This window comes from Podarcis filfolensis (genome assembly GCF_964270895.1).
Source record: "Podarcis filfolensis genome assembly, chromosome: 13".
Classification (NCBI taxonomy): domain Eukaryota; kingdom Metazoa; phylum Chordata; class Lepidosauria; order Squamata; family Lacertidae; genus Podarcis; species Podarcis filfolensis.
The window spans coordinates 42,767,912-42,784,525 of record NC_139615.1 but is presented as its reverse complement, the minus strand read 5'-3'; the positions used below and the strand labels follow the sequence as shown (position 1 = coordinate 42,784,525).

The window sequence follows — 16,614 nt, the reverse complement described above, 5'->3', positions numbered from 1 at the left end:
TGAAAGACTGAATTCTCCATGTTTTTCGAAAAGGCAGGAAATGTTGGCTTTTTGCATATTCGTCTCACTTTTAAACTGAGCTGATATGCAATGGATTTTTATTATGCTAGGGTTGGACTAGATGAACCTCGGGAGCCCTTGCAACTCTGCAAGGCAATAATAACAATAAAATTAATAATAATAATAATAATATATCCCACCCAGCTGGCTGAGTTTCCCTAGCCACTCTGGCTGGCTTACAGCATATATAAAAACACAACAAAACATCAAACATTAAAAAACAGAATATCCCATACAGGCAACAAACCAACCAATAAATCAATAGAAACCAAAAATAATGATGAGCTATGGTTTTCCCAGTAGTGATGTATGGAAGTGAGAGCTGGACCATAAAGAAGGCTGATCGCTGAAGAATTGATGCTTTTGAATTATGGTGCTGGTGGAGACTCTTGAGAGTCCCATGGACTGCAAGAAGATCAAACCTCTCCATTCTGAAGGAAATCAGCCCTGAGTGCTCACTGGAAGGACAGATCCTGAAGCTGAGGCTCCAATACTTTGGCCACCTCATGAGAAGAGAAGACTCCCTGGAAAAGACCCTGATGTTGGGAAAGATGGAGGGCACAAGGAGAAGGGGACGACAGAGGACGAGATGGTGGGATGGTCTCGAAGCTACCAGCATGAGTTTGACCAAACTGCGGGAGGCAGTGGAAGACAGGAGTGCCTGGCGTGCTCTGGTCCAGGGGGTCACGAAGAGTCGGACACGACTAAATGACTAAACAACAAATGATAACAACAACAACAAGCAGCTAACACTTATATCCAAATTAAAATAACCGCCAACCCCAACCAAACATTTAAACAACCCCCACCCAACAAAAACAAAACACAGGAACCAAAATTAGAACCATTTAAAACATTGTAAAACTTTTTAGCCAGTTGCCCCAACCAGCAATGTCCCTCCAGCTTCCCAGAAGCCTCTCTTAGCTGTTCAAGGTGAGTCTGGGCCCGCCCTCTAGGCCAGGTGGAAATGGGCCTTGCAGCAGGGAGAAGAGTCTTCATTCTGGTCCTCACGGCAGCAGCTGTGGGCATCAAAAGCCCTGAAACGGTACATATTGAGGTCACACTTTAGAACTGTCTGGATTGTTCCCAAGGGCAGCTGTGACTGTTTATCACCATCCCGTTAAAAATACACCTTTTAAAAGTCACTATTATTGTGCAGTGCAAATGGAAATTTTGCATGTTGTCGCCTTCAATGATTGGAGAGCATCGGAGGAGAAATCTGCAAGACTTCCAAATATCTCTGAACTGCAAGAGAATAATAGAGAAGGCAGGCTCATTAAATACCATCATCATTACTGTATTTATTTAGGGACATCACTGATCATGGCACTTTGCAGAGTACAAAAGGGCAGGTCCCTGCCCTGAGGAGCTTACAATCATTATAAGTCATGGGAGGAAAGGGGTGGGTGGGTGTGTCACAGTTCATAGGAAAGTATTTGTGGATGTTTCCATTTAAATTGTGTAGCCTTAGATATTGGCTGAAGTTACAATAAGGCATGGAAACAATATCACATGGAACAAGCTGCAGTCCAGTTGTGATGTTGTTGAGCTGTTCTACTGTGCTTTTTTTCTGGGGTGACACGGGTGCGCATACCCCTAAACATATTTTGAATCTAAGTTTGGCCTCATTGAGGGGCAGTATTTCAATATGAGTAGGAAAATGAGAGTACCCCTAAACATTTTTTTAGAAAAAAAGCACTGGCTGATGGGATATAATATCCACTAACATGCAAAATATTTAGAGCAATTTCGCAAACAGGACACCTTGAGTTTTCTCTTGCAGGAACCCAATACCCCTTGCTTTCTTCCCCTTGGGTTAGTAACAAACATATATAGTTACTACTGCTGCATACTTTCATTGGCATAATCAGTTGCAACTTTTAATTTATTTATGAACAGAAGCAAAGGTGAATAAGGGGAACAGTGAGTTAGCTGTGGCACACAGATTTAGGCTATTATTGTGTTCTAGTATAGTACCAGGGACGCGGATGGCGCTGTGGGTTAAACCACAGAGCCTAGGACTTGCCAGTCAAAAGGTTGGCAGTTCGAATCCCCGTGATGGGGTGAGCTCCCGTTGCTCGGTCCTTGCTCCTGCCAACCTAGCAGTTTGAAAGCACATCAAAGTGCAAGTAGATAAATAGGTACCACTCTGGTGGGAAGGTAAATGGCGTTTCCGTGCACTGCTCTGGTTCGCCAGAAGCGGCTTAGTCATGGTGGCCACATGACCCGGAAACTGTATGCCGACTCCCTCGGCCAATAAAGCAAGATGAGCACCGCAACCCCAGAGTTGCCTGCGACTGGACCTAACTGTCAGGTGTCTCTTTACCTTTACCTTTAGTATAGTACCATAACAGGGGGTGTGTTTTTTAAAGATGGCCTTCTAACACTGCATGTAAATCTTTGTTTATTTAATTTATGTTATCTAAAGCTTCCATCAGTATCACAAAAAGCTATGTTGAGGTTTTAGTATTGTGCAGATTTATTTAAATTCAGTTCACTAATTTCCTTCCACTTTACCATGCAGTTCTGTCAGGGAGTTAACCTGCATCAGAACAGGATTACGACAGCAGGGCAAACCTATTCGCCAATGTGCTCCATTTCCTTGCAATGTTATGGTGGTGCAAAGTGCCCTTTCTTCGTAGTTCTGCTTGCCAGAATCCATTGTATGTGTTGTATGCACAACCTGAGACCATCCATGACAATATAGCCCAAAGCTGTAGTACATCCTATCACCAAAGTTGAAGACTTCCTGTGTGGAAGTTTATACCCTAGTGGTGTGCTGTGATTAGGTTCTAATTTGTACTATATCCTATTCTCTGTCATGGTGATGTAGATAGGGCAGTCATTGGAAGACAGCAACACTTCTTAAAATTTGCTTTTCCTCTCGTTGAACTCAATGGTGCCAGCACTGAGGTCAGTGCAGTGGTACCTCTGGTTGGGCACAGGATCCTTCCCAGAGCTCTGGTCAGATCCCGAGGAATTCACAACCAGAGGTGCCTATTCTGCGCATGCGCACGGCACGGTAGAGCGCTTCTGCGCATGTGTGTGCGGCGAAACCTGGAAAAATACTTCTGGATTTGCCGCATTCGCATCCTGAAGGATATGCAACCAGAGGTGTGCGTATCCAGGGGTACCACTGTATAGCATTGCACTATCAATGGGGAGCATGATCGTAGCTTGAATGAATACAGGATAGGTGTGTTCTTTCCCTTTCTAGCTGTTCCACCATCACAGCTTCACTGGTACAGCACAGTGAAGTATTTGACAGGCCCATATGGGGAGTTGCACCAGCACATCCTTTGTGGCAGCAGTGTAACGGATACTGATGTGCTAGGAGGACGGCAGATCTCTTCCACATCCTAATGACAGCTGGTGCAATAAGGATTGCACCCTAAATCTTCCATGCATGTCAGCAAGGAGAGTTAGGATATTGTAGTGACTTAGTAGGATATAACAGCAACATCATAACAGTCAAGATGTTAAGGCTGTGTAACAACTACAGTGCCAACACAAGGGCTTTGGAAAGAGGCAGATTTGTGGCTGTGGTGGGAAGGGTTGGAGAGCTTATTCAGAATCTTATCCTCCCCTGCTACTGAAATGTTATTACAGGGATGGGAGAGATGTTGTAAGTAGCTACATCCCATAGGAGTCAATACAAGCCCAAGTTGACTTCCCAGTATCACCACCCAGCCACACACGGACTAGACTATCAACTCAGGAGCCAATCATGGCACAGCAAGGACACATTGCTCGTTTTGCAATCTGCTTTCATATTTTATTTTATTTTAAAGACCAATAACAATCATTGAAAAAAAGTGAAAGTAATCACTGGACACAAGATCACAGTTTTGCTGATCAGAAGGTCAGTGGTTTGAATCCACGCAATGGGGTGAGCTCCCGTTGCTCGGTCCCTGCTCCTGCCAACCTAGCAGTTCGAAAGCACGTCAAAGTGCAAGTAGATAAATAGGTACTGCTCCAGCAGGAAGGTAAACGGTGTTTCCGTGTGCTGCTCTGGTTCACCAGAAGCGGCTTAGTCATGCTGGCCACATGACCCGGAAACTGTACGCCGGCTTCCTCAGCCAATAAAGAAAGATGAGCGCTGCAACCCCAGAGTCGCCTGTGACTGGACCTAACGGTCAGGGGTCCCTTTACCTTTACCTTGGGTTAAGAACTTAATTCGTTCTGGAGGTCCGTTCTTAACCTGAAACTGTTTTTAACCTGAGGTACCACTTTAGCTAATGGGGCCTCCTGCTGCTGCCGTGCCGCCGCCACACGATTTCTGTTCTCATCCTGAAGTAAAGTTTTTAACCCAAGGTACTATTTCTGGGTTAGTGGAGTCTGTAACCTGAAGTGTCTGTAACCCGAGGTACCACTGTAATCCAAACTGTGTCCCAAGCATCTCAACTAGGTCTATGCGGGTAGTTAGAAATAAAATTAAGGCACATGCCAATTTTAATAACACCATAAATACAGGAAGTAGCTGAGAAGGAAAACATCAGGAGTACCAGATGGTTTACAGCAAACCGTTTTCTATATTAATAAGTTCCTTGGTCTGTAAATAGCAAACACTTTTGACACTTTAATAGGAACATGCTGCACTATTTAAACTGTGAAAGCAGGGGTCTGATTCATACAGCTGTCTTCCACATTTTGCTGCATGGAATAAGCCTCCCCCGACAGGCAGAGGAGTATTCCATCCCATGACAAGCCTGAATTCAGTTCCTGAATTCATACCTTCATGAATTCTGCCCTCAAATATTCCACCCCTTGCACTTACATCCGCTTTCCTATTCTGCACAGCCATTGGTTCCCATTTGTGAAATATATTGGCATTGTTTTCAGCTCTGCTTCTCCACTATTAAGCAGAGGTTGGACGGCCATCTATCATGGATGCCTTGGCTGAGCTCCCTGTATTGCAGGGGTTTGACCTTGCAGGTCCCTTCCAAGTCTTATTAAAGGAGAGAGCAGTCACTATACAAATCTTCTTGAGGACTTGTAAGTGTTCCACAAAAGGCTAGTCACATATAGAGTTAGATATGGGGATACTGTCATGGAAACAGTTTATCTGAGCTAGTGAGGTGGGGAGAGGAGTGTTAAAAAGTGCAAATTTCAAATGTCTCCTTTCATCTTTATCTGTTCTTGCTCTTCTTTGTAGGATATATTTGCTTTCTCGGCAGTTAGTGCCGCTCCTAGGTAATGTTAAGACTCTGGGACTTAACATTCAAATGCCCCTGCCCCGCCACTTTTAGATGATAACATTAATTCATTGGCTTACTTAATTCAAAATGTGATCAGCCAGTGCTGCCATGCTTTGGAGATGCTGCTGCGGCTCATTCGGTTTATTACATATTGCTGTATTTGGTATAAGTTGTTTATTTTAAAGTTATTATGACTTTTTATATAGGATCTTATTGTTACTATTAATGTATGATGTATGATGATGATGATGTGTGTGTTGGAAGCTGCCCAGAGTAGCTGGGGCAACCCAGCCAGATGGGCAGGGTAATTAATAATAATAATAATAATAATAATAATAATAATAATAATAATAAGTGGGGCCCTCACCAGCCCCAAGCTCTGTCCTGAGGGCACCAGTGTCTGCAATCCTACTTTCAAAGGCAGATCCATCACTCACTCCTTCGTTTACAAAACCAGAGTGTGTATGCTGAAGAATAGTTAGTAGAAATGGTACCACACCTGCTTCCCCGTGTTTCTGTTATTTGTCCACTTTGCTTTTTGGAGGTTTCATAGAGTTTTCACTAAAGGAGTTGTATCTGTTCTCAGACTTGCAAAGACATTTATTCTCCCATGGTACTGGTTGGGATGGGTGATTCTAGGAAAGGGGGAAAGGGGCCTGCACTCCTGTTATGCTAAATCTGCCCAAACAAGAACTTTTGCCTTCTTTTCTTTGAGGCATGGCTCATCTTTTATTTTTGAAGCAGACTGATGAGGTGGGTGGAAAGGCAAGTGAGCTTTTAACTAGGAGGTTGTCTCAAAAAGTGAATCCAGATAACTTCCAGCCTAAATCTAGCATTCAACTGCATTCAGAAGCCCTATGTTCCATTAATGTGCATGCAGCCAAACTGTGTTTTTTTAAAAAAAGTTTTTTTTAAAACACATATTAAAACAAATCAAATATTTCATATAGCATAAGATCTAAGTTAGAAAAAGCTGGAACACCTGTCTTTATGCTGCAGCCTGCATCTGTCTACAGGGAAGTACATGCTGGTGTCCACAGTGGTTTAAAATCTGACATTCCTCCACTGATTCCTATGGACAACTCTCATTTCTGCCCCGGTGGCCAGAAAAAAGAGAGAGTAATACCTGTATAGATCTATCGAAACTGGTTCCACATAGTCTCTTTATTATAAGTCCAGAGTTTATTGCAACAGCCTATTCCCCCAAGGTAAGCATCAAAGACAGGAGTTTATGTCCATCCTTCATATAGAAATCTGAGAATATTTAAATGGTTGAAATATAATTTGAGAAAATGAGAAACTGTGCTTTGAGAACCAAAACAGTCAATCACTACCATAGTTTGCACATATATAATATGCAACCTTTCTGAGCTTGCCCCCACATTCAGAATTGTCTTACATGCCATCCGAACTCCAAGTGGGGCAAATTTCCAGGGAATTCAGGCACTTACCCAGGGTTCAATTTCCTTTGGAATGCGGCACAGCAGAAACTGTTGTATCTAGGATATATGGTTTATTGACACATCTATACAACCTGAGCCTAAGATGGAGGGGTTCACAGCATTAACATGCAACGAGGTTCTTGCTTCTCGCATAGACACAGGCTTGGATTCTAGCAGAAATCGGGCATGACTCTGACCCCCAGCTTCTGTCTGCAGCCTGTTCTCACCTTTCTCAGACTCTAGATTATTTCCTTTCTCACTACCAGACGGGCAGGGAAGGGAAACCCACCCATTTGTCAGAGGGCGCCATCACTTATTTTGTTATACTAATGGTCTTCTTCTTCTTCTTCTTCTTCTTTGGCAATCACTGGTAGCCGAGTAAGATTGTCTTTCATGAACACGGTTTTAACAGTGAGTCTGCAAGTGAAAGTAGAGGCCAATTCTGGATCCACACATCCTTCCACAGTGGGGACGTAAGTTTCCAGGTGGGCGTTGATCACAGTGAGGGTTTGCCAAGCGTGCCTTCCTCTTAGTACATTTCTCCCTTTCGCCCTGAGTTCTAACGGTGGCCCTTTATTGGCAACTTCCTGCAGTTTAAAGGAGCAGGGAACCGTGTATTTATTGCTATATTCTTCTCTTTTTTCCTTTTTAAGTGAGGGGTAAGGAAGGAACATCCCCTTCCCCTCCCCCCATCGCGGCAAGCCTTGAAATCCGGGGACAAGACGGAGGAGAAGCGGGAAGGACCCCGAAGCGAACTCGGAAGCTCTCACTTACGTGCGAGTCTACTTTAAAAAAATCATAACAATCACATTCCACTACATCACAACGATAGAGCCGACGAGCGGTAGAGCGTCGCCTCACTGTCCGTACGCCCAGGTAGAACCTTGGCGGATTGGCCGCAGCTGTCCGGGAGGAGGGGGATAGAGAGGGATAGAGAGGTATATCAGCTCTTCCGCTTCCGGTGAGGCTTCGTACTTGCGATGGCGGCGCCACAGCCCGTTTGCAGCTTCCTCTTCAAGAAGCGTCGCCCCGCACCCGGGAGGGGCCAGCGCAAAAGGCCGGGCAGCGACCAGGAGCCCGGTGAGAGACGCAGCCCGTCGGCGCTGGGGGTGGGTGGACCAAGGGGCGGCAGTTAGGCTACGTTTCCTTGTTGTCATGATGGGGCGGCCATTGAAAAGCGCTCGGAGAACTGTTTTTATTGCAATTATTTGCCTGGTTTATACGTGTGTCACACACGCACACAATTTTTGTCCGTGTTTGCTTTTTTAATGACTGGCTTGTTTTTTTACTTGTTGAATTCTTTTATCTTGCCCGGGGCAGCCCAAAGCAACTTAACAACCGACCAAAACAAACGTAATACATTAAGAAAAACACCTGGCCGGCTTCTAAATAGTGTTTTGTAGGTTGTAATTGTCTTGTTTGACCACTATGTTAAAAATAGTTCTGGTTCCTGCCTTCCACACATCCACGTACCTGTGGTTCATTTATTTTGGTTTTATTTTATGTCTCTTGTTTGTTCAACAGGGATCTGTACACGGACTATGTATATTGTCACCAGATCCTATTGGATAACATTGCTATTTGCATAATCTCCTATTACCTTTTTTAAAAAAATGAAAAATATATGTAGCCATAGGAAAGAGAGCTAGCAGGCTTCTTCTGAACCTGTTGTTTAGGAACAAAAGTAAGCCATTGCCTCTTGAATAAAGCAGCTTGGTTCATAGGATCATAAACTTATTGCAGTGGGGTGGGGGGGCCCTGTAGCCAAACAACGGATGTAGGTCTTTCATAGGAGATGCAGCCTGCCAATATTAATCTGTTTGAGTACTTTGATAATGCTTGTGTCCATCCACCCAACAGGGAGCAGCAGTGATGAAGGCAGCACGGTGGTCAGGAAGGAGAGACGCAAGGAAGTTTCCAACCCCATGATTCAGAAGGTGATGCAGTTTCCCCAAGTGCCCATGAATACGTCCCCTCTTGAATGTTTCTTAGTTAACTCCCACTGATTTTCCCATCTTCTAGACCAAGAAAAGCATGAAAGACCACACCTCATACGCGTCCAGCAGTAGCGATGACGAGGGCAAGTCTAAAAGAATTGGAGTTGCATATAAGTCTACAAGATCTGCGGTACGAGTGTTTAAAGTGTGCAAAACCAACGTTAGGTGATGCACAGCTTATTGGCAAGAGTTTCTGATGCCAAGCACTTGAATAATAGCAAGTAAAATTGCAAGGGTATGTGTGTGAATCTTCCATGGCTTCCCTGCTGGCATCTGTCCTTTTCGACAATGGAGTGCCTCTTTGGGAGTGAGGTCAAGCTCTTCAAAGGTTGCAGCACCTGTTGTGGCTGTAGAGACTGATGTGGGAGAGACATGTTTTGTTGCAGCTGGGGCAGGTGAAGGTGTCCAATTATGCTGCTACAGATGCACCATGGCATTTCTTCTCTCTGCGCTTTTCCCAGCGGTCATTCCTCCTGTGCCAGTAGCTGATTTCACAGCTTCCATTTTCCTTAACTGCAATATATAGCTATTAACTGGTGGCCTTTGTACACACCTGCGGACCATTTTTATAGTTCTATGAAGTAACCCAGGGATGGTATGTACTTGCCTTTGTAGGTTATCCCAGTGACAGGCTCATAAGGTGCAGCAGCATTTGGCTCCACCCTCTCCCAAGCACTACTTTACTCTGGTTAGGGGTGCTTGGGTTAATAATAATAATAATAATAATAATAATAATAATAATAATATCAGGTCCTCCAAGTCTGAAGTCTGGCAACCCCTGCATTAGAGAGAGCATGCATCTGTTTGAATGAATCACTAGAATAACTGCTAATTCTAGTGTATATCTAGTGTCTATCTAGTATCTAGTGTGTATCTGAAGAAGTGTGCATGCACACGAAAGCTCATACCAAGAACTAACTTAGTTGGTCTTTAAGGTGCTACTGGAAGAAAAATTTTTGTTTTGTTTTGACTATGGCAGACCAACACGGCTACCTATCTGTAACTGCTAATTCTAGTAACAGTCTAATGCTAGCTTAATATTGTTCACTTCTCATGCTGCCCTACTGACAACATTCTTGTATCTTAGAAACCTGTGGGTCCGGAGGACATGGGTGCAACAGCTATATATGAGCTGGACACAGAGAAAGAGAAAGATGCACAAGCCATTTTTGAACGCAGCCAGCAAATACAGAAGGTGAATATCTTTACCGTTTAAAGGTTCCTTCCTTTACTACAAGTTTTCATACACCTTCAAGAAATGGACAAGAGTTTCTTAGTGGCATTTCTCATTTTTATTTTGCACCTCTTCCTTATTTCCCCCCAAGAGACTGCTGCTAGCATAATCTTTCTGGCCACTTGTATCATAGCCATCCTCTTCCTATTCCCTTCACAGATTTCCTCCTCCAGATGCATCACATATTTTTTTTTTAAATATTCAGTACCATTCTTGTTTCTGTTTCCTGCTGCTGTCTGGTCTCATCTCTGTTGTTCTGTATTTCACCAGTGCTCTTCTTAGTATGTGGGAATTGAGCTGGTTTCATGTGAGCAAGCTGCTGCTCTGGTGTCAACCAAGCTGTTTTGCTGATGTGGTTTTTCCTCCCTGTCTCTGTTCAGGAACTTGAAGGGAAGGAAGACGATAAGATTTACCGTGGGATCAATAATTACCAAAAGTATGTGAAGCCAAAGGATACGTCCATGGGGAATGCTTCCTCAGGCATGGTAAGGTAAGGCAGGAAAGCATGAAACTTATCCTCAGAGAAAAACATTTTGCAGCACAGTGGCTCTATGTGAATTTTGTGCCTCAGAAAAATCCAGCTGGCTGATTTTTTCTAACATTGCATTTTTTTCAATTACAAATCTTGCTCCTATTTCTAAGTTGCTTATGGTGTTGAGAAGTTCTCAGCTTACACTGCATATACATAATTTAATTTGTATGGCACTTTTCCATTGTTAAAATGATGCTCAGGGCAGATTACAACATGGAAAAATTACTTAATTACAAATAACAAAAACAGTCATAATAAATAAAATACAGCAAAAAGTACACAACCAAATTGAAGAGTTCCCACATTAAATCATAATAAGATCTAAAAATAGAGGTACAAAGAATATCAGTAACAGCAACAACCCCGCTCCCATCAAAGCCCAACTAAACAGTTCCTTAACCCAAGAATCTGATCAACACCTCAGCTTTTGTAGCTGAAGTCAGTCAGCGCCCCACCCTCCCAGGCCAGGTGGGAAAAGGTATGCAAGGCAGGGAGCAAGTCTCCCAGGACCCACAGCCAAGATGTATACAGTGGTACCTCGGGTTAAGTACTTAATTCGTTCTGGAGGTCCATTCTTAACCTGAAACTGTTCTTAACCTGAAGCACCACTTTAGCTAATGGGGCCTCCTGCTGCTGCCGCATCGCCGGAGCACGATTTCTGTTCTCATCCTGAAGCAAAGTTCTTAACCCGAGGTACTATTTCTGGGTTAGCAGAGTGTGTAACCTGAACCGTATGTAACCTGAAGCGTATGTAACCCGAGGTACAACTGTAGTTGTTCTTCATAGATTTGCAGTATTGTGGTGAGTCAACATGCATATCTCTATGCATCCCAGAATGCTCTCTTTGTTCTAAGAAGTACATGCAGTTGACATGCCAGCATTAAATACCACCAAAATATAGGATGACCGAAATAGATTTCCTGAAAATTCCAGATTTTTTAAAAAGTCAGTGTTAAAGAAAAACAGGTTTTGAAATATCATGTAAAGCCACGTTTCTCTTTCTCAGATTTGTTCTTCAAATCTTCCTACTTAAAAAAACCTCACCATTCCCCATCTAACTACCACTTGACCCTCTCCTTGCTCGTTCATCACAACTTCTTATCTCCTTCTGTGCAGCACACTGACAGCTGTTTTAAGGCCTTTCTTCTTCATTTCAGGAAGGGACCCATACGAGCCCCAGAGCATCTCAGGGCCACTGTGCGATGGGACTACCAACCTGACATCTGCAAGGATTACAAGGAAACTGGGTTTTGTGGATTTGGAGGTGAATGGCTGTTTCATATACTTTCCTAATAGCGGATCTGTGCGATACCTGCTTAAGATTGTGGATCTCCATAAACGTAGGGGAAGTTGGCAGCAAGACAGAAATCACTGACAAATGCTCACACGTTGTATTGGTTTGCTTTTCCAATAGACAGCTGCAAATTCCTCCATGACCGATCGGACTACAAGCATGGCTGGCAGATTGAACGAGAATTGGATGAGGGACGCTATGGAGTTAATGGTATGTTGAGCAATCCTTGTTCTCTTGCCTGAAGTTGTTCAGCTTAAGATGTTTGAATGAGGGACTAGGAAATAGGCCTTTCAAATTTGCATGCCACAAAATTTAGAGGTGTAGAGGGCAAGATTGATACTACTTTTGGGCTGCATTGGAGAATAAACTGGGTGGATGACATCTAAGCCTTAATTAGAGACAAATTTTGAAGCTTTATCATTAAATGCTATCAAGTATGCTTACGTGTTTTGTCTAACTTCGATACTGATTTTGAAAACATTGGGAAAATTATCCCTAGGGGATCAGCCTTCCTAAACTGCTTTGTCCTCAACACCTGCTTGCTTTCCTCCTAAAACTTTGGTATAAAACAAAGCTGGGGAACCTGATGGCTGGCCATGGTGCCAGGGTTTGATGGGAAGCTGGGTGCCATTCTGGGTCACCCAACCACTGCCGCAGTGTCCTTTCTCTTGGCAGATCAAGATGAGCAAATGACAGCAAAGGTTGCAAGGTTTTTAGCTGGGGCAATCAGAATAAGATCCACTATTTGACTATTGATTCAAAACCCTAAAATGTATTTTATATAATTCACTTTTTATTTCTATTCTTTGTATATGGTATTGTTGTTTTATTGCTATGGCTGACGCAAATAAAGATTCATTCATTCAAGTTGGGTGCCCAACACCAGGAGAAAGCATAACAGAATAGCCACTTCTAGTTCAAAAGTACATCAAAAGATTAAAAAGTAAATGGATAAATGAGGGTCAGGCAGCCTTTTTAACTTGTTTGGGTGATTTAGCATACATTAAGTGTTGCTGTGCAGAGAGATGGATAAGTCGCTTTGAAGGACAAGAGATATTTGCTAATCAGAATTAGCAAGCAATACTAGACTACAAACAAAGTATGAGATAAGTATTTGTTTTTCTCCTTTTGATCTGCAAGCTTTTCAGTCACCTCTCAAGTTTTAACTAATGCTTTTCTGATGTTTCAAACTGCATGTGAGAGATTAAATCGGAAAAAGTGAGGAACAATCCATGTATTGTAGTAGCAGCTATTTTTCTTCTTTGAATGAAAAGATTATAGCAGTTGTTTTGAACTGGTGCGAGTTTCTTGTAAGATCATTTAGTTGATTAAAAATGCAAAGACTGCAATACAGCTGGCTTCCTTTCTGTGTTGTCTTCCTGCTACTTGTTGGTACTTAAGTCATGGCTGTGGTGCTGTTCAGATGGGCAATTTGCAGAGTTCTCCTTGAGATTTCATCCATTAAGGCTCATGGGTCACAGGTTGCCTTCTCTTTGTACAACCCCCCCTTAGATCTTTGTGGGGCCTCTTCTATTGTAAAAATTTGGAAGATATTCAGTAGCATTGTGCTTTTACGATAGCCTGTGAGAGTACTGAGAACCAGGCATCTGCCTAGTTAAACAGCTGGAGCAAAGGCACCCCTCCTTTCTCTGTCTGTTAATAGAAAAGGGTGGGCGGGAGGCAGGGAGAACAGGAGCAGATGGTTTGAGTGGGCAGTTTAATAAGCTCATTAAACCTAATATTTTCATCCTATGTGCTGGTGGCTTCAAAGGAGCCTAGATGTTGAAGGCTTGCCTATTCTTGGCAATACAGCTTCCTACACAGGGTGGGCAGGAGTTAAGTCACATCCCGTTATAGTTCGCAGCAGAACCAAGCAAATACTTCTTTCTTTTGAGCAGATGATGAAAACTACGAGGTGAGCAGTGACGACGAAGAACTGCCTTTCAAGTGCTTCATTTGCAGAAGCTCCTTCAAGAATCCTGTGGTGACCAAGTAAGATGGCTGGAGGATCCAGACGCTCCTTTTGTTTAAACTTGGAAGCTTTCCACACAGAGCTATGCGGGGGACTTTAAAAATGAAATAAGAAATGTGGCAATGACGCACAGTGAGGATCTTGGCTGGTGTGCCAGCATTCTGCAATTCTATAAAAGTGCAGGAAAAAACACTTCTTTGTATTGGGGCATGGAGTTAAAAGGTAAAGGTCCAGTCGTGACAGACTCTGGGGTTGCGGCGCTCATCTCGCTTTATTGGCCGAGGGAGCCGGCGTACAGCTTCCGGGTCATGTGGCCAGCATGACTACGCCGCTTCTGGCGAACCAGAGCAGCCGCACGGAAACGCCGTTTACTTTCCCGCCAGAGACCTATTTATCTACTTGCACTTTGATGCGCTTTCGAACTGCTAGGTTGGCAGGAGCTGGGACTGAGCAACGGGAGCTCACCCCGTCGCGGGGATTTGAACCGCCAACCTTCTGATTGGCAAGTCCTAGGCTCTGTGGTTTAACCCGCAGCGCCACCCGCATCCCTAGGGGCATGGAGTTAACATCCTGCAAACTCCGTTGGCATCAACCGGTCACAATAGCAGTATTCTCAGTGTACGACTGTTTGAAGTTGAGACAAAAACAACCTCAAAAAGTGGGGCAAAAATATCAAATAAGACATCTTGCTAGAAAGCTGCTGGAGCTGACTATCTTTGCTTTATGCTTTTTTCAGGTGTAAACATTACTTCTGTGAGAGATGTGCGCTGCAGCATTATCGGAAGTCTCAGCGATGTTACGTATGTGACAAGCAAACAAATGGTGTCTTCAACCCAGCCAAAGGTACTCTAGCTTGTGCTGGATTATGTCACATTGTGGGTGCGGGCAGGGTAGAAAGGTCAATTATTCTGACCGTGTTACAGCAAAATTACATGTTGGATGAATAGAGGCCATTTAGAAGTTTTGTAATGGATAGGCATTATGCAAAATTTCCCAGGTAATGGCAGAGGCGTCCACATTAATCCCTCAACAGAAAATATACAGGTTAGCAGCCCCTCAGGTTCCCTGGTTCTAAGTCGAAAGTCTTACTGCAGGGCCAGATTTCCAAGGGGCCACCCTTCTGTGATCCACTTTGATAGATGGGTGGCCTCCCCCATCTTTCAGTCCCTTGGCATCAGGGGTTTTCAACTTCAAGCTGCACTTTGCAAAGAAACAAAATCAGGAATGCATTCCTGAGTCATGCTTTGCAACCATGGCTTTAATTTGGTGCATTTCGAATTTGGGGCCACTCTCTGCTGCCATGCAGGGTGCCAGATTCAAAAAGCACCGAATTCCAGGTGCAAAGCATTATTCATTTGCAGCCATGATTTAAGGTTCCCTGCATTTTGTGTCATACACAAGGAAAAGTGTGATTTGCCCGAAACAAACTTGTGGGCCTAATTAGGTTCTCTACCACCACTGTGAATTATCCCTTTAAATGTTGTTGTTGGAACTAAAGCGAAACGTTTTTTTAACACCGCTGCCACCTGCCTCACACTTAAATGATCTATCCTAATCTAGAGGGAATCAATGACTGAACTGGGAAGGTCAGGTGGAAATTCTCCTGTAAAAAACCAATCTGTCCTGAGCAAGTAACCTTTGAGGCAGCCCAATGTTCCAAGTGGGGTGGTGCGTGTACTGGCCTTGGCTATTTGCCCACTTCAAAGGGGAACTTTATCCCAAAGTAGGATTTCATAATATGCTCTTCCCTTTAGAAGGAAGTTGTTTCTCAACAAGTTCTACAAACTTCTCAAGAGGTAGCTCCCCCACCACAGTAGTTTGTCTTGGCAGTAAGTGTTTTTCAACAGATGCCTCACCCTGAAGGGTGGAGGTGGAGAGAAACCAGAGGCTCTTACTGTAAATTTTACCCTCAACTCAAATCAATTTAAATATTTGCAAAATAAGGCCTCTAGGGCTGAGGAAAACTTGCCTTTGCTGTTGGAAGCAAAAGAGCACTTTAGTTAGTTTGCTTCTCCCGTCTGTCTTGTCATCCTGTGGGCTGGAATTATTTATATTCAGTGTGTGAACACCAAAGAAAGGGGTTTTCCACTCGTTTTTTTGTGACTTGGACCTTTTGTGTTATGAATCTTCACCCATATTTGGTCTTTTGTTTTTTTAGAGCTGATAACAAAGCTGGAAAAACGCAAGACTGAAGAGGGACTCCCAGATGATGTGGAAGAGCCAGTGACATTGCTCAGTCCTCATTCTCCACCCCCCTCCCTGCCTTCAGAAACTAGTTCTGTGGCTGAATAAATAACTTATACACAAATGAGTTAGCTTATCAGGCATTGTTCTTCCAGGTAAACTGAATCTGTGTGATAGTGACTAGCTTGCTTCTCTACACACGGCTCCTGGCAATTTGTTAAACAAAACAATTCGGGGGTGGGGGGTGGGAGAGCACTGTTTCTATCCCAGCAGTCTTCACATTTTGAAATCATTTTATAGCTAGCAAAGAATGTATTCCGTTATTCTGCTTTTGTAGTCTGGAGAGTTTTAGCCTCCAATATTGGGCTTCTCCTGTACCGCACAACATCCAGCCTAAGTTCATGATACTCTAGTTGGTCCTAATAAATGTATTATCTTTAAAAAGCCAGTTTATACTTTATAGGACCTATTTATTATAATAAAAAGCAAGGTCATTGCTTTAGTGAATCACCTTTTCCATCTTACCTCCATTCTGCTTCAATAACTGAGCTTTGTCTCAGCAGAAACAAGAAGGAAAAGTTCACTGGTTAAGTTAGCAAGATCAGGCTTAAGAATTCATCGGTTTAGTCCCAGAAGCTGTGCTTCCAATTACAGGTGCATAAATCTCCTTTGCAGAGCAAAAATAGGAAGACAGCTATGTT

At 43.4% G+C, this 16,614-nt stretch overlaps 1 protein-coding gene across 1 annotated transcript; it reads left to right on the top strand.

Moving 5' to 3' along the window:
- The first annotated feature begins 7,358 nt into the window (after window positions 1-7,358).
- Window positions 7,359-16,037, top strand: LOC310747973 (E3 ubiquitin-protein ligase RNF113A-like). The gene is made up of 10 exons (XM_083583450.1): window positions 7,359-7,780; window positions 8,561-8,637; window positions 8,723-8,827; window positions 9,785-9,892; window positions 10,312-10,421; window positions 11,621-11,727; window positions 11,878-11,967; window positions 13,656-13,749; window positions 14,466-14,572; window positions 15,888-16,037. The coding sequence occupies exons 1-10, from the start codon at window positions 7,681-7,683 to the stop codon at window positions 16,019-16,021; spliced, it is 1,032 nt and encodes a 343-aa protein (XP_083439576.1). The 5' UTR covers window positions 7,359-7,680; the 3' UTR covers window positions 16,022-16,037.
- The last annotated feature ends 577 nt before the right edge of the window (window positions 16,038-16,614 follow it).